Genomic DNA, 24,377 nt, shown 5'->3' with positions numbered 1-24,377 from the left:
GCAATACATAGTCGATAGTCTTAACTGTAAGATATCTTTCATTCCTGCACAACTCTTAGTTGCTCAACACTGCAGTTGCATTTGTTTACAGATGCAAGGTCTCATTTTCAAACCATAACCAATCTTTTGCTTCCACAGATTCTGTTTGATACATGGAGATCATCATCAGTTTTTTTTAACTCCTGAATCGAACATCTGCTGTCTCATTAGATTAGATTCAACTTTATTGTCATTGTGCAAGTAAAAAACGAAGCGAATGAAATATAATTAGCATCCAACCAGAAGTTTTAAAAAAGGCTGTATACAAATAACTACTTGCAAATAAAAATAAGATTTGAGATTCAGCAGGGTCAAAGCCTTGGGGAGGGGGGGGGGGGGGTGGGTGGGTGGGGAGAGCTCTTCTTGATTCTGCAGATTTGAGAGTGAAGACTCCTGTAGTAGCTACCAGATGAGAGAAGAGTAAAAAGGCTACAGTTCCAGTGTAATGTATCCTTGATGATGCTCTTCACCCTGCCCAGACAGTGATCCTGATAGTTGTTCTCAATGGTGGGTAACTGAATGCCGATAATCTGCTGGGCAGTTTTCACCACCCGCTGAAGTGCTTTTCGGTGTGATTCGAGACTTATAGTCATACCACACTGAGATACCATTGGTAAAAATCCAGCAATAACTTGGGACGAAGGTGTACGTTCCTCATGCTTCGCAGAAAATAAAGGCACTGTTGCGCCTTTTTGATTAGGATGGAGGAGTTCAGGGGCCAGGTGAGATCATCAGAAATGTGGACAGCAAGGAATTTAAAGCTTGATACACATTCCACAGCTCCATTGATGTAAATAGGGACATGAGTGTGGCTTCCAGCATGCCAAGCGTCTCCATTGGCTTTTTGAATCTGGTGTCAGCTGTTTCATGATTAATTATGATTTCCTGTAGATTGGGTTATTGTATGATAGAAAAGGAAGCCTCTCTTTTTTGCCTTGTGCCATCTTTTAGACTTGATAGAATAAATGAGACAGTCAACCTGGTTTTGATATCAGGGTACATGTGAACTCTAATTGTCTATGATTAAGTCAGTTTAATATTGATTAAGTATGTCCTACTTAATGACAATTCTCAAGTGTAAAATCAAGCATATTCAGTGCTTTGCTAGTAAGTTGCCTTAACATCTAATCATTTTATTTGGTTGTTAATGCAACAGTTTATAAAAGTTTGTGTATGTGTGGCTGAAGCTACAATTAGTCCACCTTTATGGCTGCTGTTCATTCAAGAAGTGATTGTATTATTACAATATTTTGATAAAGTACTTATTTATAGCCCCTAAAGCATTTTGAGAAAAGTGTTAACTTGATTTTCTATTCACCAAATAATTTAATTTAGAATCACTGCATTGTGAGCCACGAAGTCTGATTCTCATTCTTCCTTCTCATTCTGCTGGGCAGTGGAAACAATTGAGTCCACATTCCCCATCATCTTAATTTCCATTTTGTTAATCCCTTAGCAGCTCTACGTATGCAAGTTGAGAAATCCAATTTTTGTGCTGACATGTGAACCAGACAAATTGTCTCCAGAAACTGAGTAAACAGGAACGTTTTGGGAGAAAATGGTATTCCTTTGCATGTAGTTGTAAAAGTTGTTTAAAAAAATGTATTTTGTCTACCTTTTTCCAATTTTTTTCATTGATTTATAATCCCATTCTCTGAGAGAATAATTTTAGGTTTCTATTTTTTTTTCTATCTATTTAGCAAACAGCCAAAATGCAAATCGGACTTGAGCCTTTCTCTGCAGTATCCTTCTGAGACATTGCTGCAAAAATTGACTGAAGAGAACCGGTGTCCTTTTCATCTTTCTGCCTCCCCATCTCTCCAATATCTGGCAAGTTTGAAAGGAAGAGCTATGGTGGAATGTTTTCACAATAGTATGGCTGAGGTAATATTTGTATATGGTCTGGGCAGGGTTATTTGGAGGGGATTTGACGAACTTTTCGTTTAACTTGGATATCAGTTGAAATCTGGAATGCACAAACTAAGGTGTGGTGGAGACAGGTGCTCGCACAATTTTTAAGTACTTAGATGAGTGGGGGAGTGGTCAGAGCATAATGGCATGAGGGAAGAGGTGGACTTCATACTTTCCCAGGGGAATTAAATTTAAAGCCTGAATTTTAAAAAAAATTAAAAGTTTGTTAAAAGCCCATGGAACTTTCCTGTATTGTGCTAGACATGGTTGGTAGAGGAAGGAAGACAGCAAAAGACAAGAAAACAGTGAGTAAAGATTCAAAAGCTGCTTTCAGATGGCCAGAATACCCAATTGTAAAGCTGCCTATTCTACCCCAATGTAGCTGTCGGGTGGCCACAAAAGTGGAGAACCTGGCCTGGAGGAGCATTTACCTAACCCTCCTCCTGTAGGTATATTCTCCAGCTCGGAGTATCCACTGTTGCACCTGAAAGCAGCACCAGACAAATCCGGCTAGCAGCTTTCATGTGCCTAGCAGGGGGCGGGCTGATGACCCAACTCCCCGCTGCTTGACAGTCCCCCAACGCAGGACTACGGAGCTGGGGCGGCTGGCAGGGGACTGTCAGCAGCAGGGAGGTGAACTGTCAGACGGCTGCCCCTGCCCAGACTCAGGAGCCGGCGTTTGCTCCACGGCACCTCTCCCCACTTCGGACCTTTCAGATGGCAGAACATCGCCTTCAGCGCTGCCACCTGAACGTCCCTTCGCAGACACCTGCAGCCACTCCAGAGCCACATTCTCCAGACGATTCCACCTGAAAATGGCTAAAGAAACTGGAGAAGATGTGCCCTACCTTGATGTTGGAGTCAGGGCCTCCGGTTCTGAAGCCTCCCCGAGCGACGCGTGCAATGATGCCTTACTTGAAGCGGGTAACAGCACCACCTCTCCGGACAACCGGAGAAGATGGCGCTGGAGCTGTGCAGATCTCTGCTGAAGAATATCAGAATGTAGTGCTCATGTGCTATGGTTTATACCTGCATCTGCTTGAAATGGAAGAATATACTCCTGAATGGCGACCCAGCAGTGCCACTTATTACTGGTGCTGTCAGAACTGAGAAACTGCATTCTAGTACAGAGATGCTGTCAGAAACACCTGGCAGCAATCAAGAAAAAGCATGATGAAGAAAAAGAGGACATGGAAGGTGGAGAAGAGTCTGAAAGGGTTCAGTGGAGGTCAGAGATCAAGGCTCAACTATAAAGGATCTTTTCTCATTAATGATGGGTCAGTTCCAGATTTTAAGAGGAGATCTGCAGAATATCAGAAGTGACATGAAGGACATTAGAAGTGGTATGATGAAATATGCTACAGAAATTAATAATGTGAAACAAAACGTTCAGAGTTGAATTGGATGTGCAGATTGTCAAAAATGATGGGGATATTTGTATGGATAGAATTGAGAAGGTTGAAAGCTCAGAAATAGTTTGGGAAACCAGAGAAAGGAAATGATGGAAAAGACGGACATGTTGGAAAATCAAATGGAGGAAATAATGTTAAGATTGTAGGTCTTAAAGAAGATTTTGAAGAAGTGAGGTACCCTGTGGAATTTTAACAAAAATATATTCCTAGAGTTCTGGGAGAAGAAAATTTTCCAAATAGAATTGAATTGGAGAGAGCTCATTGAGCCTTAAGGAGGAAGCCACAGCCAACTTAACCACCCAGAGCTTGATTGATTAAATGTCTACGTTATCAAGATGAGGGAAAAAAAAATTAAGAGTAGCAGTCCAAAAAGAAAGACAAAATATAGGACCTATGATTATTGATGGAAATAAAATGTTCTTTTACATGGATTCGAGTAAGGCAGAGGTGGATAGAAGAAAATAATTCAATCTGGTGAAGGTGATTCTTTGGAAGAAAGGATATAAGTTTACATTAAACGTGTTTCTGATCCATAGTTGACCACGGTTTTTTTGTGGAAGAAAGAGAAGCAAAGGGCTTTACAGAATTACTACTTTCAGTCAAGGAAGATCAGGAAGTGAGAGTAGAAAGTTCAAGTCCTCAGCGAGAATTACGAAGGGAAGTGGAGCAGATACAGCTTGGAGGAGATACAGTTTGCACCAAAGAGAAGATATATGTGAAGATAAAAGTCTTCTGGAGGGGGTTGGGTGGGAGAGAATAACAGTCACTGAGAAATCAGTTGACGCTTGCGAGCGGGTTCGCAATCCAAATAGAGAGGGACAAGGGGCAACTCGGAGGGGGGGGACAGTTGGGGTTAAGGGAATTTTAGATGTGGGAATAGTGGAAATATTTTGTTTTAGAAGTGTTGCCTTACAGTGCGTTCATAAAAGAAAAATGGATATGGGGGAAAGGTGGTGATGAGGAAGCAGAAATGAGAGGTAAACAAAGTATCAAATGGCCATGTTGAACTATGACTATAAATATTAACGGAATACATAACCAAATCAAAAGGAAGAGGCTGTTAAATTTACTGAAGAAAGAAAAAATTGATATAGCATTCGTGCAGGAAAAACATCTAGCTGAAGTGGAACACAAGAAATTAAGGAGACACTGGGTAGGGCATGTAATGGCAGCATCATATAATTCAAAAGCCAGAGGAGTAGCTATATTAATCAATAAAAATGTACCAATCAAAAGAGAGGAGGAAATAATAGATACAGCAGGGAGGTATGTAATGATAAAGTGTCAGTTATATTCAGAATTTTGGAATTTGCTCAATGTATATGCACCTAATGAAGAGGACCAAAAATTTATGCAAGATATCTTTTTGAAGATTTCAGATACGCAGGGGAATATACTGATAGGAGGGGACTTTAACCTTAATTTGGACTCAAAGATGGATAAAACTGGGCAAAAAAGACTAGCAGAAAGAACAAAGTAACGAAATTTATGGTTAAATCGATGCAGGAAATGCAAGTTTTAGATGCATGGAGGAGACAACACCCAAAAGAGAAGGAATACTCATATTATTCGGGTAGACATAAAACATACTCAAGGATAGACCTGTTCCTGTTGTCAGCCCACATCCAATGGAGAGTTAGAAAAAGGGAATATGAAGCTAGATTGTTATCAGATCATTCACCCCTGTTATTAGCAATAGAGCTGGAGGACATCCCACTGAGAATGTATAGATGGAGATTAAACTCCATGCTACTTAAAAGGCAGGATTTTAGAGAATTCATTGAGCGACAAATTAAAATCTACTTTGAAATAAATACGAAATCATTGAAAGATAAATTTGTACTATGGTATGCAATGAAAATGTTTATCAGAGGGCAGATAATAAGTTATGTAACTAAGATGAAGAAGGACTACAATCGGGAAATAGAACAGCTGGAAAGGGAAATAGCAAGTACAGAAAAAGAATTAGAAACAAGGGAAGATGCAACAAAAAGAAGAGAATTGGTGGACAAAAAAATAAAATACGAAACACTACAAACATACAAGGTGGAGAAGAACATAATGAAGACAAAACAGAAGTATTATGAACTAGGAGAAAAAACGCACAAAATACTAGCTTGGCAGCTTAAAACAGAACAAACTAAAAGAACGGTATTGGCATCAAGGAAAAAGAACAAACAAATTACATATAACCCAACGGAGATCAATGAATTCTACGAGCAATTATATTGAACTGAGAACGAAGGGAAAGAAGTCAAAATGGATGAGTTTCTAGCTAAAGTTGAACTACTGAAATTGTAAAAAGAGGAGCATAACAAATTAATAAAACCATTTGAAATAAAGGATATATTAAAAAAATTACCGAACAATAAAACTCCAGGAGAGGACGGACTCCCAATAGAATTCTATAAAACATTTAAAGACTTATTGATTCCTCCTCCTGGAAGTAATGAACCAGATTGAAGAAACACAAAACATGCCAGATTCATGCAAAACAACAATAATTACAGTAATACCAAAGACAGGGAAAGATCCACTAACACCAGCATCGTATAGACCGATATCGCAACACAGATTATAAGATAATAGCTAAACTATTAGCAAACAGATTGGTCGACTGTGTACCAAAAATATTAAAACTAGATCAAACTGGATTTATTAAGAAAAGACGAACAACGGACAATATCTGTAAGTTCATTAACTTAATCCATGCAGTACAAGGAAACAAGACGCCAACAATGGCGGTTGCCTTAGACGCAGAGAAAGCCTTTGACAGAGTAGAATGGAATTATTTATTCAAAGTACTACAAAGGTTCAACCTACCAGAGAAATATATTAATTGGATTAAAGCATTATATAAGGGGCCATTGGCGAAGGTGACAGTAAATGGATATATGTCAAACCAATTTAAATTAAGCAGGTCAACTAGGCAGGGATGTCCACTATCTTCCTCACTGTTCGCGTGAGCTATAGAACCATTGGCAGAACTGATAAGAACAGAAAATAAAATAAGAGGGATAAAAATAGAGAAGGAATATAAAATCAGTCTATTTGCAGATGACGTCATAGTATACTTAACAGAACCAGAATTATCAATAAAAGAATTACATAAGAAATTGAAGGAATATGGAGAAGTATCGGGGTACAAGATCAACGCAAATAAAAGTGAAGCAATGCCAATGAATAATGCGGATTTCACAAAGTTTAAGAAAGAATCACCATTTAAATGGCAAACACAAGCAATGCGATACTTAGGATTTCAACTAGATAATAATCTAGGCCATCTATACCAATTAAATTATCTGCCAATAATGAAGAAATTACAAGATGACTTAGAACATTGGAAAGATTTACCACTATGGTAGGAAGAGTAAATTGCATTAAAATGAATATCTTCCCAAGGATACAATACCTGTTTCAATCATTACCAATTCACCTAACAGAGAAATTCTTCAAGGAGCTAAGAAAATAATAAGGAAATTCTTATGGAAAGGGGGGAAACCGAGGATAGCGCTAGATAAATTAACAGAATGGTACAAACAAGGGGGTTTACAGCTACCAAACTTTAAGAATTATTATAGAGCAGCACAATTAAGATACCTATCAGATTTTTATCAAATAAGGGAAAAACCAGACTGGACCAGATTAGAGCTAGATAAAATAGGGGAGAAGGTACCTGAACATATACTATATAAGTGGGATGAAAAGCTGGTGCAACAGGGGAATTCACCAGTACTGCACCATCTGCTCAACATTTGGAAGAAGATTCATGTAGAAAGGAAAAAAAACAAATGATCAACTACCAAAATTAATATTGACGCAAAATCAACTAATCCCTTTCACAATAGCGAACCTTTCCTTTAGAGAATGGGAGAGAAAAGGGATCAAAAGAATAGAAAATTGTTTTTCGGGAAATAAATTATTATCTTTTGAACAAATAAAGTGCAAATATGGTATAACTCATGGTACAATGTTTGGACACCACCAACTGAAAAACTACTTGAAGGTCAAATTGGGAAGCAGGCTGAGGTTACCAGAAGGAAGCAGTTTTGAATGTGTGATTACAAACATAATGATAATTAAAATATTTATAACAAACATGTACATCAAACTGCAAGAGAAGGAGAACGATGAAATAAGCTGTAAATTCAAACAAAAGTGGGAACAAGATCTAAACATGGGAAAAGCTATGCTCCGGAACTATGAGAAATACAATAAACACGAGGTTACGCATGATACAATATAATTGGTTACACAGGCTATACACCATGCCCCAAAAGTTAAATAAATGGGACCCAACAGTATCAGATAGATGTTTTCGCTGTAAGAAGGAAATGGGAAGAACAGTACATGCAATTTGGGCATGTGAGAAAGTGGAAAAGTTTTGGGAAGATCTAAATCAGGTATTAAATAAAATCACAAAAAGTCACATACCAAAATATCCAGAGATCTTTCTTCTAAGTAATATAAGAAGTAAAGAACTTGGCCTCGATTTGGATGGAGCACAAAAAAGATTTATGATAGCCTTAGCTGTAGCAAAAAAATGTATTATGTCAACCTGGAAATCAGAAGATAGTCTAAGAATACAGCAATGGTACATTAGAAATGAATAAATTTATTCCATTGGAAAAAAATAACATATAATTTAAGAAATAACATCACAGTATTCAAACAAATTTGGGAACTGTACATGGAACACAACAGAGAAGTCCTACTGAGGACCTCCACCACCTAAAATGACAGAATGAGAAGAAGACGAAATGAACTGACCCAGTGTGTAAAAGTAGATGACACAATTTTCTTGTTTATTTTCATTGTGTGATGACATTGTTTAATGGGTTTAAAGTATTGTATATGTTGAACGTTTAGTGGGTGGGAAAGAGGGAGGGAAGGGAGGGGGAAAAGGGGAGAAAATGACACTATATTCAAGAGGGAAAGGTTTGTGTATTTTGGTCAATATAGTTCATAGTGTGAAAAATAAAAAAATTTAAAACAAAGTTTGATGAAGAATTTAATTTTAATAGATATTTGGAGAAGGCTGAATCCTAAAGAGAGCGATTATTTTATTCATATTAACATGACTTATTCAAGAATAGATTTCTTTTTGATATCAGGGTAGAATTAATTATGTAGAATATAAAGCTAGAGTATTATCTGATTGTCTTCACTCTTATTGGTATATTCAATTTCTTAGAAAGAAGGTTCGCTGTATAGGTGGAGGTAAGAAAACAAATTCACTTATTCCTAGAAATGAATTTCAATTCAATAGATAGTAAATTTATTACATGAATGCACAAATCATATTTAAGTGGTCAAATAATAAGTTATTCAGCTAAAATTAAGAAATATATGAAAGAGACAAACTAGTTGGAACAAGACATTCAAAATTTGGAAAAGGATTTGCAAAATAAACCTGAAGAAAAGGCAAGACAATTAATTAACTAAAAACTTTACTAAAATACTATTAAGACCTAAAGAACTGAAAAATTAATTCACAGAACAAAGCTGAGATATGAATTCGGAGAAAGGGCACACAAGGTTATTGCATGGCAATTGAAAGCAGAATGGGTATCTAGAACAATCAATGCAGTTTTTTAAAAAAATGGGGCTTGCGTATTAACTACAAGAAAAAAATTATTAATTTAAAGAATTTTATTCCTAATTATATCAATTGGAATCGGTTCATGATGAGAATAAGATTGTTAAGTTCTTATCTCAATAAATTTACCTAATTTAAATGGTCATGAGCAAAGATATTTAAATTCTCCACTTACAGCAAAGGAAGTTGAGTTCATTGCAAAGTAGTAAGTCACTAGGGGAAGATGGGTATCCTGTAGAGTTTTAAAATAAATTTAAAGATCTTTTGATACCTCCATTTATGGAGGTGCTACATCAGGTTTTGAAGGTACATTCTCTGCCAGGTTTCTTTTCAACTGCAATTATTACTGTGAGAGCAAAGAAGGATAGAGATCCATTGAGACCAACATTATATAGACCAATTTCAGTATTAAATGTTGATTATAAGATAGTATCTAAACCTTTTGCAAAAAATTGGCAAGGTATTTACCGAAGTTAATACATGTGGATCAAACTGGATTTGTTAAAGATTGGAAATCTGCAGACAATGTTGCAAGGTTGATTAGTTCAATAGATTTAGTTCAAAAGAGGCTTTAGATTCAGAAAAAGCATTTGATAAATTAGAATAGGATTTCCTCGTTAAAGTTTTGGAGAAATGCGGGTTAGGATCAATATTTATAGATTGGGTTAAAATGCTATCTTAAAAACCTTAGTGTGAAGGTTGTGACTAATGGTCAGGTTTTAGCACCTTTGTTTGACTAGATCAAGTAGACAAGGTTGTCCATTGTCACCAGCTTTATTTATTTTAGCAATTGAACCATTAGCTGTACTAATAAGACAAGATTCAAAGATTATTGGTATTGATATGAACCAGGAAGAATATAAAATAAATTAATTTGCAGATGATGTTTTGATTTACTTAACAGATCCTTTAAATTCTTTGCTTCATCTTAAAAGTTAAAGAATACAGAGAGATATCTGGTTATAAAATTAATTGGGACAAAAGAGAATTTATGCCCTTAGTACATTGGAATTATTCACAGTGTAGGAAAATAATTCAATTTAGATGACCAGATAAATTATTTAGATATTTGTGTGGAACCACAGTTTTTTTTAAAAAATGTACTTAATTTAAATTATTTACCATTATTAAAGAAAATAAGAGATGAGTTGGAAAGATGGAATATGTTACCTATTACTTTAATAGGTAAATTGTATTAAGATGTATATATCTCCTAAAATACAATATATTTTTCAATCAATTCAATTCCTCAAAAGTTTTTTAAGGAATTAGATGCTAGTGGTAGAAAATTTTTATGGAAAGGGAAAATGGCAAGGGTTTCTTTGGAAAAATTAATGTGGAGGTATGATTTAAGGGGTCTGCAGCTCCCCAAATTTTATGAACTATTATAAAGCAGCCCAGTTGCGATTTATTAATATGTATGACTTAGACAAAATTCCAGCTTGGATGAATATATAGAACTTAGTAAAATAGGGGAAGCAAATCCACAAGACTCTATTTATAAAAGGAATTAAAGATAGTTAATAGCGAATAGATAAACATCTGTATTGAAACATTTAATTGTACTTTGGAATAAGGTTGATATAAATTGGAGGAGGAGGTTTAATGTCGAGAAGAACACCCTTATTTCAAAACAGATTTATTCCATTTTCTATGGGAAATCAATTTTTAAAGTTTTGGCATGGTCATGGTATTAAGATTGAGGATTGTTTTGAAGAGGGGAAATGTATTACTTTTAGTAGAATGAAGGAGAAGTTTAAGGTATTTGAGAACACTAGACTTTGTTATTACCAGGTTATGAATTTTTAACGCGAAAATATTGGTCAAGATCTGTTATTGCCAGCAGAGTCATTGTTAAGTAATGGAGAGACAAAGAAATTTATTTCAGTAATGTATAAGTTGTTTCAATAGAAAGCTCAGAAAATAGGGGTACATAAATCAAGACAAAGATGGGAAATAGATTTGAATAAGCAAATAGATTAGTGCAATTGGATAGAGGTATGTAGAGGGAGTATGAAAAGCACAATAAACGTGAGGTATAGGTTAGTATAGTATAATTTTATTCATCAGTTATATTTGACACAACAGGAGTTAAATAAATTGAATCGTACCCTTTTGGATTTTCATTTTAGATGTTAACAGGAAGTTGATATATTTTTGCATTCTACTTGGCAGTGTCCTAAGATTAAACCTTTTTTGGTTGGAAATAGGTAATAGATCAAGTGATGGGGGTTTAAATTCACACAGGATCCAATGTTATTTTTATTAGGTGATATTAAAGGGATTAAACCCAAATTAAAATCAAATATATAACAAGTGAAGTTTGTTCATGGTGCTTTAGCAATAGCTAGAAAGCGTATTGCTATAACTTAGAAAGTTAGATTTGGGAATGGAGAGATGGCATGTGGAAGTTCGGAGTTGCATACTGCTTGAGAAAATTACTTAAAAATTTAAGAAATAAATATATATTTTGGAAAATAACATGCCCATATTTACAAAGTGTTGGTACGAATATTTAAATGAAACTCATACATTCCCTTTTTCCTAGAATTGGTCTCCATATATTTTAAGAAGTTTTATAGTAAGACGTACTTGTGTTAAAATCTCTTGTCCTACATTTTTCTATATTTTTTTCTTGTCTTTGTAGGGGGTTGCGAGAGAGGGGGGTTAAATAGGGGACCTTTTTTCTCTTTTTGTATATACCATGTGTATTTGTAATGGATTTTTAAGAAAATTGAATTTTTTATGGTTTTAAAATTTATAAATTTTTTTAAAATAAGTACTTTGATGAGCATTTGAAATGCTATGGGAATGAATCCTACCTGAAAAGTGCTGGGAATTGACATTTGTACAAGTTGGTACTTGATGGTTGATCGTGACACAGATGAAGTGAGCTGAAGGGATATTTCCATGCCATATCACTGAGTAGAACTTGTTGGGCAAAATTAGGGGAGGATCTGTTGTTGGTTGTGCTAAGCTTGATAGCCTAGGCATTTCTTTCTTGTTGGATGGGGTGATGACCACACCTAAGAATGACTCTGTAAATTTCTTTTTTTTTCAACTGAATTGGGAATAAGCATGATACTGATTTTTCTGTATTGAGCAAATGCACGTTGAGAACTTCCTAACGTACAACAATTTTTTTCACCAGCATTTTTTTTTTATATTTATGACATGAAATCATTCTTGCTATCTAATCTGTTGAGTACATTTTCAACTTCTGAATAATGGAGCTATTTGTGTCTCTTGAAAGTTGATGCATGACTTTTTTTGTCAAATGAGTCTTCATGTTATTTTTAGAAAGAGCTTCTGCAGATGTGCCTAAATCCACATTTGTTGATGGACTTGTTTAACTCTTCTTCTTTTGAGTCTTGTACTACTCCTTCTGATGACTCCAATAAAAAGTTATTTAGATTCAGGTAAACCAAAATATTTAGAAGCCTGCATGGTGTTGTATGTTCTCTTGAACTATAACTAAACATTCTTAATTTTGCTCGTGATTCAAATATTTAATATGTTCATTTTCCATCAAATATATTTCTAGAAAACTCTTGACAAACAAATCTTGTTTTTTACATTTTTGAACATTTTACTTGAGGCTTGTATAATTACAATTTGTTTTTAAGGTTACTCCATTACTCAAAATGGAATTTTTGGTTGAATAATATGCACACTAATTCTGACTTGGAATACTTGTGTACTATAGATGATTTCAAAAAAATGTAATGTACAAGAAGGTGATTCTTAATCGGCAACTTCTGAGTTGAATTGTTGTTTGTTGAGTGACGTGTTCATTCGAAGTTTTCTCCCTATGTTCCTTCATTATTCTTGTGCTATTGCAGGTTGAAAATGAAGAGCTAAGACATCTTATTTGGTCTTCAGTCATTTTTTACAAGAGTTCTGATCTTGAAGTTACTGCCTGCGTAATGCTTTCTACCAAAGCATTGTATTTTGTCTTGGATGATACCATCATAAAGCTCATTGATCAAGCTGGTATGGCAATTTTGTTTTTTTTAATTGCCTGAAGACAATAATTTTAATCTCATACATTGTGCAAGTGCTGATTGTAGTCTCTGTGCCTAACCTTTTATCCGGGAACATCAGGACCGGTCACCCACTGTTGTTCAGAATATTCCGGTTTTTGGAATCATTTTAAAGCTGACCCCTTTAAGCAAATGTCTCACTCCAAGCCCCTATCATCTATCCATCGGTTTCCCCCCCCCCACCCCCACCCCTGCTGGGCCGATTCCAGAATATTTTGTGCCCTAGGCCAGGCTGAGCGTGAGGGGTTGGGTGGGGGGGGGTTGGTGGGAGAGGGATTTGGTGGGAGAGGGTGCTGACTGGGTTGAGCAGTGGTTTGTCTTGCAGCTTACAGGAGGCTCTTGACTAACATGTCAGTCAGGTAGAGGTTGGAAGCGACGGGGTCCCGAGAGCTCGGCCAAAAAGGTGGCTAGTATCGGCTGCTTGGAGCTGGGAGCCAAATGGCTGGTCTGGACAGGTGGACCAGGGTCAGGTGGGCACCAGCGTGAGGAGCAGCAGACTGTTGGGGCAGTGGAGCTGGTTGCTAGTGGCTTTCAGCACTCCACCAGTTCATCAGGCCTGCCTGGCAGTGCAGCTCCATTCATCTTGCCCCCCCATCTCCCAGCACGGCAGCAAGGGTTGAGTGCTGCCAAGCCTAGAGTTCACTAGAGCACCACACCGGATGGTGACAACAGCTCAATGTGGGATCAACGGCCGTCTTCATTACCCATAATCCCCCTCGCAGCTGCAACTGCTCTACCAGATTATGGCTACTGCATTGAGCCAGCTGCCACCTGCTCCTCTCCTACTGGGAGAGTCACCTTTCTATCTAAGGTAAGAGTCACCTTTCTATCTAAAGTAAGAGAGGGGTCCCTCAGGTATGGGGACTGGGGGGGAGGGCTCCCTCTGATGATGGAGAATGCTTGCACAATATTTTGAAAACTCAATTATATTTCATTCAACCTACCCCCACCTCAAATGTCCAGCCTCCGAAATCACTGCCACTCTGATATGAAATGGATTCCTTAAAGGTTTATTATAGAAGTTTTGTGTTGCAAAATTTTATTAATTCTGAGAAAGTAAATAGGATACAAACCCTACTGGATAACAAGGAAGGATACATTTGTTTAAATTTGTGGCTTTCAAGACAGTTTGGAAATAAAAATTGAATTATACCTGTTTCAATTCTTAGACCAAAATTGCAACTTATGGACCTGGAACTTTCATTTTGAAGATTGAAATAAGCCTCTGAAATAGATCTTAATTTACAGAAGAATCATTTTTTTACATTTATCCAGTTGTATTATAACCTCTTGCTGCCATTAAGTCATCGATTGGAGAAGAATTTTATTTAAAATGAACCGTATATGCACTTGGAGATGAGTTGTAGAGTGCGTGGTTGGTGACGTAGGGGGTAGGTTAAAGACAATGTGATTATTTACCCTTCTCATCCTGAACTGCCAAGGCCATTTGTATTATCACTGATGTTAGTTCTGTGTTGGCCAAGAATAGAACATTGGCTATCCTAAAAAATTGTACATTTAATTTCAGCATTGGTTTTGTCGCTTGGGGTAACTGCAGATTTTTACAGTTGAAAGTAATGTTTGAGATTTGTTGCCTTCATATTGTTGAGGTTCCTCTGTTATAAATGACTTCACTTGTTCTTGTACTTTCACATTTACAAATGTTTTCCTATTTTCATTTTTAATGCATAATATTTAGCCTTTAAAATAATATTGATGGTCCAGCCAGCTGACAGTAACATTTAATGGGCTGTTTCATAAATTTTTATCAGGATGTTGGAATGAAAATCCATCTTCAAACTCTGAGCAAAGTGGTCTGCTGCTGTCCTTTTGCTTTGTCCTAAAACTAAATGATCTGCAGTCCATACACTTGGGCCTTTTTGATCAGTACTTTCGTATTACTGGTGAGTTGCACCTTCTCAGTGTAGCAAGTTGCTGGGTTCTGTAAAATGTATACTATCTGTGGGTAATTTGTATAATAATGTAATTACAATACATTTTTATCAAGAACCCCTTGACTTTCTAGGCATTTCTTACTAGCAAATTGTTGATAGAGATTTGGTTCTAATATTGAGTGGTTGTTTAGCTGAGAACTAGGAGCTTTTTGTGAGTCTACTCCTTTGTATGGTTAAAAAATAGCTACATTTTTACTGCATTATTAATTTGTTTCATTTTGCTAACCTAGAATGTGGCCTTTGTGCCTGCGCCAACTCTGAAAGCTGTAAAACAGGACACAAACCCCAGTTCTATAAGTTGTCTTTCAGAAAATTATAATTACCTAGCTTGTTCCAAATATTAATCGCCAGTTATTAATTTTGAATCTCATTTAAAAATAAATTATTTATTCCAAATATCTAGCTCAAAACACCTCTGTTTCAAAATAATCATACCTTTTACTAAAGATAATCAATTTATGAATATTTGGTTTCACAATGTTATTAAAACTGTAGAGGATTGTTTTGAACAAGGTGAACTGATGTCATTTCAACAAAGAAATAAGTATTGAATTTTGCGAAATACACTTTTTTTTTGCTATTTACAGTTGAGAATATATTTGCAGGAAAAACTAGGTCCAACTATGCATTTACTGGCTTGTAGTGAGGTGGAGGTTGGTTATACTAAGAAATTTATTTCTGCAGGATATCTTTTACTACACGCAGGTACTATCAAAAAAGGGGTTCATAAATCAAGACAAATGGGAAGTTGATTTGAATATTCTTGATGAGGAAAGATGGATAGAACTTTGTTATGATTGGATGACAAATATAAATGTTAGATATAGTTTAGTTCAATATAAATATTTACAACACCTCAAAAACTCCATAAAATTAAATCAGATTTATTAGATAAATGTTTTGATGTGGTGATGAAATAGGAACCTTCTTAACATTTTTCTTGGACATGCTCTAAAGTTAGAACTTTTTGGGAGGATTTAGGAAAATTTCTGGGACCAATCACTGGCTCTGGTTTTCCATAAAATCCAGATTTATTTTTGTTGGGAAATGTAGAAGGAACTTGACCTAAATTAAAATTATTATTCCACCAAGTGAAATTTACTAAAATTGTTTTAGTGGTTGTAAGAAAGTATCGCAGTGACCTGGAATTCAGATGTGTATTTAGGTATGGAAAGATGGCATTCGGAAATTCAAAGCTGCATTCCTTTTGAGAAAATTACATAATTTGAGAAATAAATATCTACTTTATGTATAAATTTAGAGCCCGTATATGCAAAAGTTAGGTATAAATATGTAAAAATGTAATGTCCTGTAATAATATTATTCCCTCAGAGACGTTATACATATAAACATTGTAAGATCCCAGTGTGTGAGCTAATCAGAATAATATTATACTTTCTATATTGCTGCTTTTCTTTTTTTTTGTATTTTTTCATACAGATATAATTATATTTTATATCTATTATTGTTATAGTGGAGTGGACTTAAATGTTTATAAGTACTGGTTATTTTAAATGTATAATTAGATGAATAAAAATTTTGAATAAAATATTATTTAAAAACTATAATTACTGTATATTTCGACAGATATGGTGACCTAATAAGACGAGGTCCCAAGTTTAGTCTGAATTTCATGGTTTTAGCATGTATCCGTTGAATAAGACAACCCCAAACTTTAGGTCAGTGAGCACCAAACTTGTTTCTTTGCTTCTGCCCTTTTTGTCTCTCACTTTGATAATTTCTTTCCCTGATATTCCACTCTGCCTTGTGATGTTTCCACCGCATCCAGTATGCAGCGCTTAATGATCGACACTGCAAACTGATGTTTCCACTGCGATTTTTAGTAGAATTTTAAGGTCACTTTTTTTAAGCTGGCCTATAGGTTGAACCCATTTTTAGGTGTTTTTTAATGCTTCAAGGGTCATCTTATCAGCCAAAATATACAGTAACAATACTCCCTCAAATATTATGATAATCTTTTATAATTTTGAACCTGGTAAATTTGCCCCCAAACCTCCTTTGCTCCAAAGAAAATAATGCTTACTTCTCAAATAAATTGGTTTCACTGTTCTCTGGTTTATGGCCTGTTAATTTTCAGTCTGCTTGGGAGCTGGTTAGTGTGTTGGCATGCAAGTTTGTAGCCAGTAATATTTTTTAATTTTTTTAATTGTTTGCCATGATGGCTCCTTAATTATGTAGTTGTTTCCATCAAATTCTTTGAGTTGCTCTACAAAATGTCCCCCAGATAAACCATTAAGCTCAGGCCTACTAAGGATTACAAACCTTCAGACATTGATACTGAAGCAATGTGCATGTGATGATCATTCATCCATTTTTCTTTTGTTATCACATGAATCCTCTGCATTAAGTTGAGAATGTCATCCAAGAATTTACTAATGGTGAAATTGTTCTCTAAAATAAGGGGAAAAAATGTATACCCGTTATATATTTTGGCCAATAGCTTTCTCCTATAGTAATTTTAAACAGATGATCTGAATCCATTTTAATTTTTAAATGGAAATGTTCTATTTTACTTTTATCATAGGTCCGTCTGCTGAACACACAGTTGCTTGCCTGACCAGGGACAGCTATACAACTCATACATTTGTACAGCAGTTAATGGCTGTATTATCTTTGTTGGAACGAACTCCTTCACCAGAGCCAGTAGAAGTAGACTTTTATACAGAATTTGGAAAGAAAAGCACAGGTAACAGTGCTATGACATTTTAGCTAGTTTACTTGTGTAGTATTTCAATTGGAGATTTTATAGGAAAATCAGAAGCTCTATTGCAATGTCAGACTTGAAATCTACCATTTATTATTCTCCTTGGTGGTTATCAAATTATCTCATTTTATTTCTTATAGATCTTTCTGCATTTTGTTGAGAAATGGCCTGTATTACTTGAAATATCAATGAAATTGTATCTTTCTATGGTGTAGCATTTAATGTAACCTGTGCAGTTTCTGATCATCTCCAAAAGAATGAATTACATCAAGAATTGTCAAGAGTATTTGAATTCTGTTTGTTTGCTGAATGGTGCCTTTTTCCTGCATTTTAATTGTGTTGATGAAGTCTTACTTGGATAAATGGAATTTAAGGCAGAAATTTTAAGATAACATGTGTTCACCAGTATTAAAACACTGATAATTAAATTTGTAAGTTTTTCATGATGAACTAACCATACTCTTTCGTGCAGTGGTTGTTAACCTTTTATGAAATGTACACCCCATCATTAGTGAAAAAAAGTTATATATTCAAAAGTTTTTATTACATTATTTACTGCAAGTGTATTTCAATGCAATTTAGGTTGGGAGTACACTGAAAAATATATTTGATATTCAACTAGGTACTTCAATATGTCAACCATCTCAAACACACATTCAACAATTGTCACTTCAGTGGGAACCTTGCCCCTGACATTGGCTGCAGATTTTTTTGATTTAGCATGTAGCAAATCACTAATAGCACTGAAGCCACATTCACTAAATAAGATGATGGAAAATGTCAATAGTTCCCTTGCTAAAATAGTTGAGTTTGGGTATTTCTTTTTGATCTCAGACAGCCATATCATGGTTCCTTTCGCTTTGAGGAGAGTTTTCACAGATTCATCATGTTGTAATTCACATAACTCCTCTTGGTATTGCACTGGAATTTCAGCTAAGTCCACCAGCAATGGCTGAGTTAACCAAGAGGGAAAATCCATTGCCTTTAAATTACAAAATCTATCACTGAAGTCGGTAGCCAACATTTTCAAATGGTCTATAATGATGTTTGTAGCAGCATTGGTTGCCTCACACTTATTCAACCAAAAGAATTGACTGACATTTCTTGCAGAAATGTTCCTTTGGCATAATTCTAGAAGTGTCACGAATCCAAATATTTTTGTTTTCGCATCAACAAGTGTCATATTTGCTACTTGGAGTTGCTTGTTCAGTGTACTTAGTTTCTCAGAAATGTCCATCAAGTAACTTACATAAGCTTTGCCATCTGTTGTTAGCAAGAGCTTCATTTCAGGTTTGTCCTTCAAAAACTCACTGAGGAGATCAAACAGTTCCATAAACCGTTTGAAGCAGTTTCCCTTTGTCAACCACCTTACTTCATTGTGAAGCAATAATCTCACATGTTCTGCATTTTTATCAACACAAAACTGCTTAAACAGACTTTCACATTTGGCATTAGCTTTGATCACAGAATGTAGTATCTCGCATAAAATAGGGGAAACTTTCTTGGCAACTAACTTTTCTCAGTGGATAACACAATGCACAACCAACATTTTTGGATTTTCATTCTTCATTAATTTTAAACATCCTTTTTTTTATGCATCATACCATGTGTACCATCTGTAGCACAAGATACAATATTTCCTTTTGTTATTTCATTTTTGCCCAAATAATTTTTGAACTTGCCGTAGATATCAATTGCAGTTGTGGTTGTTTCTAATGATCCACAAAAAAAAATCTCTTTTTGAAACTCTTCCTGATCAATATATCTCACGTATGCCAATAACAGAGCCTCACTGTCCTGTCCGGTAAATTCATCCAGTTGTATTGAGAACTTCTGTGATTTCAACTTTTCAATAAGCTGTTTTTCAACTTCTTGACTCATGTCATCTATTCTGTTGCAGACAGTAATATTACTCAATGGCATTGCTCGGACATCTTTGTCATCCTTTTGTAGCACTATTTTGAGAAACAGTGATATTGCAGGTTTAATCATTTCCTCCCCAGTTGTATAATTCCTTCCCAAGTTTTGCTATCAGCAGAGAAATTTCATAGCTAGCTTCAAGGGTACGATTCAGGGCTGTAGTTTGCACAGCGATTAGTGAAGTGATTTTTTTGATCTATTTTCAAACTTGTCTTTCAGTGATTTTAAAATATTCCAATTTTGAATTGACATGATTAGGATGTTTTACCTTAAAATAAGCTTAAAGATGGCTTGCTTTCATTGATTAATTTGTCAAAATCTGTTGGCATAATAGGCAAAAAGGTGCAATTTTATCATGTACAGCAGGTATAAATCCAAACTTCAAGAACTCCACCGAATATTGACGAACCTTTTGTATGCTTGGTCTGCTCACTTTGAATGTACAACAGTGCAAGCTCCCTGAAACAGATTAATCAATATTTTACTATGTCTTAGAATTGAAAAAATGTATTAAAAGTAATGATCGAATCAAAGGAAGAATACTGACCCTAAAAAAAAAAGAAAAAAAAACACTAGCACAGTTTGTGACTTGTCTCGTAGAGAGTACATCAAAACTGCACTAGCCTCGTGCTTTACTTTATGGGATCCCTATTTTTTTTTCTCGGATTTTTGGCATCCCCCACTTGGGGAGGACTCTGCCCCTCCCATCAATACACTAGTGCACAAAGATGCATATAGACAGAGGTCTCAAGCACGACTGAACTGAAAAAATAAAGGGGTATGGATGGAGTCGTGATTGATGAGATGATTTGGAATCCTTGTCACCAATGAGATAATTTGGAATGGATGATAGTAAGACTGGTCAGAAAAAATATAATTATAATGTTAAGCAAGGATAACAACAGTTAGAAGAAACAATGGAGAAACATCAGAAGAACAAAAACACATGTTATGAAAATAAAAAGAAAAGTGATTTTACCACAATTGAAGGGGAAAAATGAATTGTTTTACTCACCAATGCATGGGGTGGGGGGGGTGGGGTGGAGGGTGGGGAGGGTGGGGAAGGGCAGTCCTAGTGTCTGCATCTTGGAGAATCACAAATAAACCATTAAAAATTCTTTAAATTTTTCAAATTCTATTTGAAAATGGATCCCAGCAAAATTTAAATCCATGCCACTCAATTACAATCAAATCAACCTACAACCCTTGCGTTTTGGTGTGGACCGGAGCACCCAGGGAAAATTGACGCAGACATGGGGAGAACGTGCAAACTCTTTACCGTGCCGGATTCAAACCTGAGTTGCTGGTGCTGTGATAGTGTCACACTAATCATTATTTAACTGTGCCTCTCAAAAATGTACATTATGTTCAGCCTTGGCATAGCTTTTTAGTGGCTACCAAACTTGTTCTTGCTAATCTCCTTCAAACCTGAAATTTAACTATAACCACAATACAAAAGTAGATTCGTGAAAATGACTGAGTTAGATAATGACTAGTGTCGGGTCTGTGCTGACTTTCTGAGTGGCCTTCTTTTCAACAATGTTTTAAAATAACTGGTTAAGGCCTTTAATCATCTGGGGTGTGATTTGGTTGAATGGTGGAGCATTCTTGAGGAACCTTTAGCGATTTCTGTCTTTTTGGGTGTTTGCAAAACATTAATATCTGTGTCTCCTGTACAGGTCAAATGGAAAATTATGAAATTGTCCACTCCAGTCGAGTGAAATTCATTTACCCGAGTGAAGAGGAGGTTGGTGATCTGACATTTATGATAGCAGAAAATGTTCAAGAAGTAAATAATCTCCAAACATCCAACATCCTCTTGTATGTTTTGGCATTTCAAGTTGCCCCTCGGGAGAATTCTTTACATTCCTGCAATTGTTCTTTGCAACCTAAAACATTAATTTTGACAAGCTGTAACATGCTTTTATTTGAAGAAGATTATGTTAGCTATCCATTACCAGAATTTGCAAAAGAACCACCGCAGAGGGACAAATACCAACTAACAGATACTCGGAGAATTCGTGATCTGGATAGAGTATTTATGGGTTACCAGACCTATCCACAGGCAATCACATTTGTGTTTGATGATGTACAGAAACGTGATATCTTCTGCAATGTAATGATCGACCATTTTGAACATCCACTTAAAACCTATTCTGCAGATAGAAGAATTCACTGCAGTGCCAGCAATGAAGTTCAGTGGTGTCTCTTTGTAGCCAGTCCTGAAAGTCGTGAAAGACTGATCGCATTGCTTGCTAGACAGTGGGAGCTGCTTTGTGGTAGAGAACTACCAATTGAACTGACAGGCTAATATTGTTGCCAAGTGTAGCCAACAAACTATTAAAGTGAATTGTACTTGCCATGTCTGGTTTTATGTACAGCACTCTTGGGGAATTTGTAAATTACATGGGAGTCAGACCGGTTTGTTTCTTTGATGTCTAGGGCTTTTAAAATTATTTTTTACATGAACATGTATTTGCACTGATACACCTGTTATATTGTGCAATGTAAACTATACAGAAAATACATTATTGCATGATATGCTTGAATGTTGAAATATCTAATATAATGTTTGTATCCAAAGGACAGCTTTCTCTAGTATGCTGCTATAATTTGAAATAAAGTTGTTAGTCTTGGATTTTTTTTTAAAAAAGAACTTTAGTGAACCTTTTGCTGTATTTTGGGACACCAGTATTTTCTCTACTCTGCGATACTGTTTAACCTTTTCTGTTTTGCTCTGCACTCTGAGATGGAAAGTTAGATCAAAGCCCTTCAGGTTGCTTTTGTTGCCTCAAACTAATAATATTGCTGCCAAGGCTTGGAGGGGTACTGCTGACTCGTCTGTGGCAGAGGCCATAGAACCTGTTTTAGATTGAGTTAGTGTTTCAGCACATGAAAGCACAGTTTTGCATGTGAGTATCCTGTGGATGCACTGCTATGTATTTTGTAAAATTGAGTGGCTTAACTAAGTACATTGCAGCTGTGACTTGATTAATGAAGCAATGGGTAGCTTGTAAGAAATCTTCCATGCAAGAAGTGTTGAAATGTAGCTGGATGTCATCCTAAATAGAATTGATGCCAAATTATTTCTGAATCTCCTGTTGTGTCATATTATTCCAGATTTGCATTATTCAGTATCAGACCAAGTTGTTTCATAATTTCTCCTTTATCTCGAACCTTCAGCAATCTCAATACCCACTGCTACCTTTTCTGCAATAGCAAAAGTTGAGCATGTGAACATTAGCCCCATGAAGTTGTTTTTATGAGGCTAGTTTCAAATGATGGAAATTTCAAAGGCTTTCCTGGAAGCTTTTTCTTGGTTTCTGAATAATGTAATTAGATAGCCATTGTTTCAAAGTTTAACCTTATTAACTGCAGGAAAAAGAATCTCAGGGTTGTGTGATGTTGTGCATGTACTCTGACAATAAATCTGAATCTGAAATTATTAATGATCCCAGAAGTTAATTTGAAAATGCTAGAAATATTGAGCAGGTCAGGCAGAGAAAAACAGTATTTCAGTTAAATTATCATTAATTAGAACCAATTCAACAAGAACTTGTCTGACTCAACTGGTTTGCTTGCTTTCTAACAGAAGATAGTTTGTCTTCCACCACATAAATACTGTGGTATTTTGCATTCTGGGTAAATTCTGCAGACTCTATAGATTTGCTAATAATTTTCTCCTTTGATTTTAGGAACTCTAGTTAAATAAACATGAGGATTATAGCAATACCAACCTAGTCATGTTAAAGTAAGGACTTTTGTTGAGGAACTATTTTGCTCCCTGCTTTTGTAATATTTGCCGAGATGATTTTGAGATGTCCTACTTCCTTTGGACTCTGGACCAAGAGTGCAGCAGAACTATTTATATTTAAAAAAAAATATATCACCTTTTGGAAACCTTTGTGGAAATAGGGCAAAGTTTCTTATAACCAAAGATGATGTCACTTTTATAGCATCTTGCCAACTATCCAATTTTGGGTCCACCCCAATATTGCCAGTTAATTATCAAGACTCAAGTCTTTATAGTTGCACCTGTAATAAAGTTTCCTACTGAGAGCATTGATTGAATTAAGGGGTAAGATTTGGTAGGGAACTGAGGGAAAAAATTTTTCCTGCCAGAGGTTGGTTTGAATCTGGAACACTATACCTTAGTGGGTGATAGACTTGGATACTTTCCCAACATTTACATATCCATCTAAGCACCTCAATGACCAATGTATTGTGAACTCTGGAGTCAATTGTGAGTACAGGTGTTCCTCTACTTATGATGGCTCGACCTACAATTTTTCCACTTACGATGGGTTTATCAGAACCTGTAAATGGGATGGGTGAGGCCTGTTTGTCTGCTTCTGATTCTCTGCCTGACTCTCATTCTTAATGTGTAGTATTGTACGATTAAGGTGTTGCTTTCCACCACAATCACTTTTCTCATTTATAACTTGGTTTAATACTCTGGTTCAATGAGGCTTCATCCATTTCAGAAACCTACGTGTATGTCCAGGTTGACATACTGTTATATTTTTAAGATTCTGCTGCATTATCTTGAAGTTTTGCCTTTTGTACAAAATGTTAGCATTTTTCTCCTTTTCAGACCAAATCCTATCTCTAATTAGATGAACGTTTGCATGAATCGGCTGCCACATTTGACATTATTACCTGTGACCTATCGTTGCTGTTGTGTGACATCCATCTGCTGCTCATTTGACCAGTTTTCGATCCTCTGTTCTCCAGCAACATCAGTTTTTTTTGTCAAATATTTCTGAATTTGAA

At 35.8% G+C, this 24,377-nt stretch overlaps 1 protein-coding gene across 10 annotated transcripts in view; it reads left to right on the top strand.

Annotated features, from left to right (window-relative positions):
- The window catches only part of nisch (nischarin), a 78,611-nt gene extending 55,562 nt beyond the window's left edge, over positions 1-23,049 (top strand). For 2 of the 10 annotated variants that reach the window (XM_069937219.1, XM_069937225.1), the window contains 5 exons: positions 1,740-1,923; positions 12,804-12,954; positions 14,777-14,908; positions 17,505-17,666; positions 21,284-23,049. In XM_069937219.1, the coding sequence (XP_069793320.1) occupies positions 1,740-1,923; positions 12,804-12,954; positions 14,777-14,908; positions 17,505-17,666; positions 21,284-21,915 (1,261 nt within the window). In that variant the 3' untranslated portion in view covers positions 21,916-23,049. The other 8 variants (XM_069937220.1, XR_011357480.1, XR_011357481.1 and 5 more) reach the window with 8 other exon arrangements.
- Positions 23,050-24,377: the final 1,328 nt, after the last annotated feature.

Source organism: Narcine bancroftii, chromosome 5 (assembly GCF_036971445.1).
Source record: "Narcine bancroftii isolate sNarBan1 chromosome 5, sNarBan1.hap1, whole genome shotgun sequence".
Lineage (NCBI taxonomy): Eukaryota > Metazoa > Chordata > Chondrichthyes > Torpediniformes > Narcinidae > Narcine > Narcine bancroftii.
The sequence above is the reverse complement of the archived record's forward strand: the minus strand, read 5'-3'. Positions and strand labels throughout refer to the sequence as shown.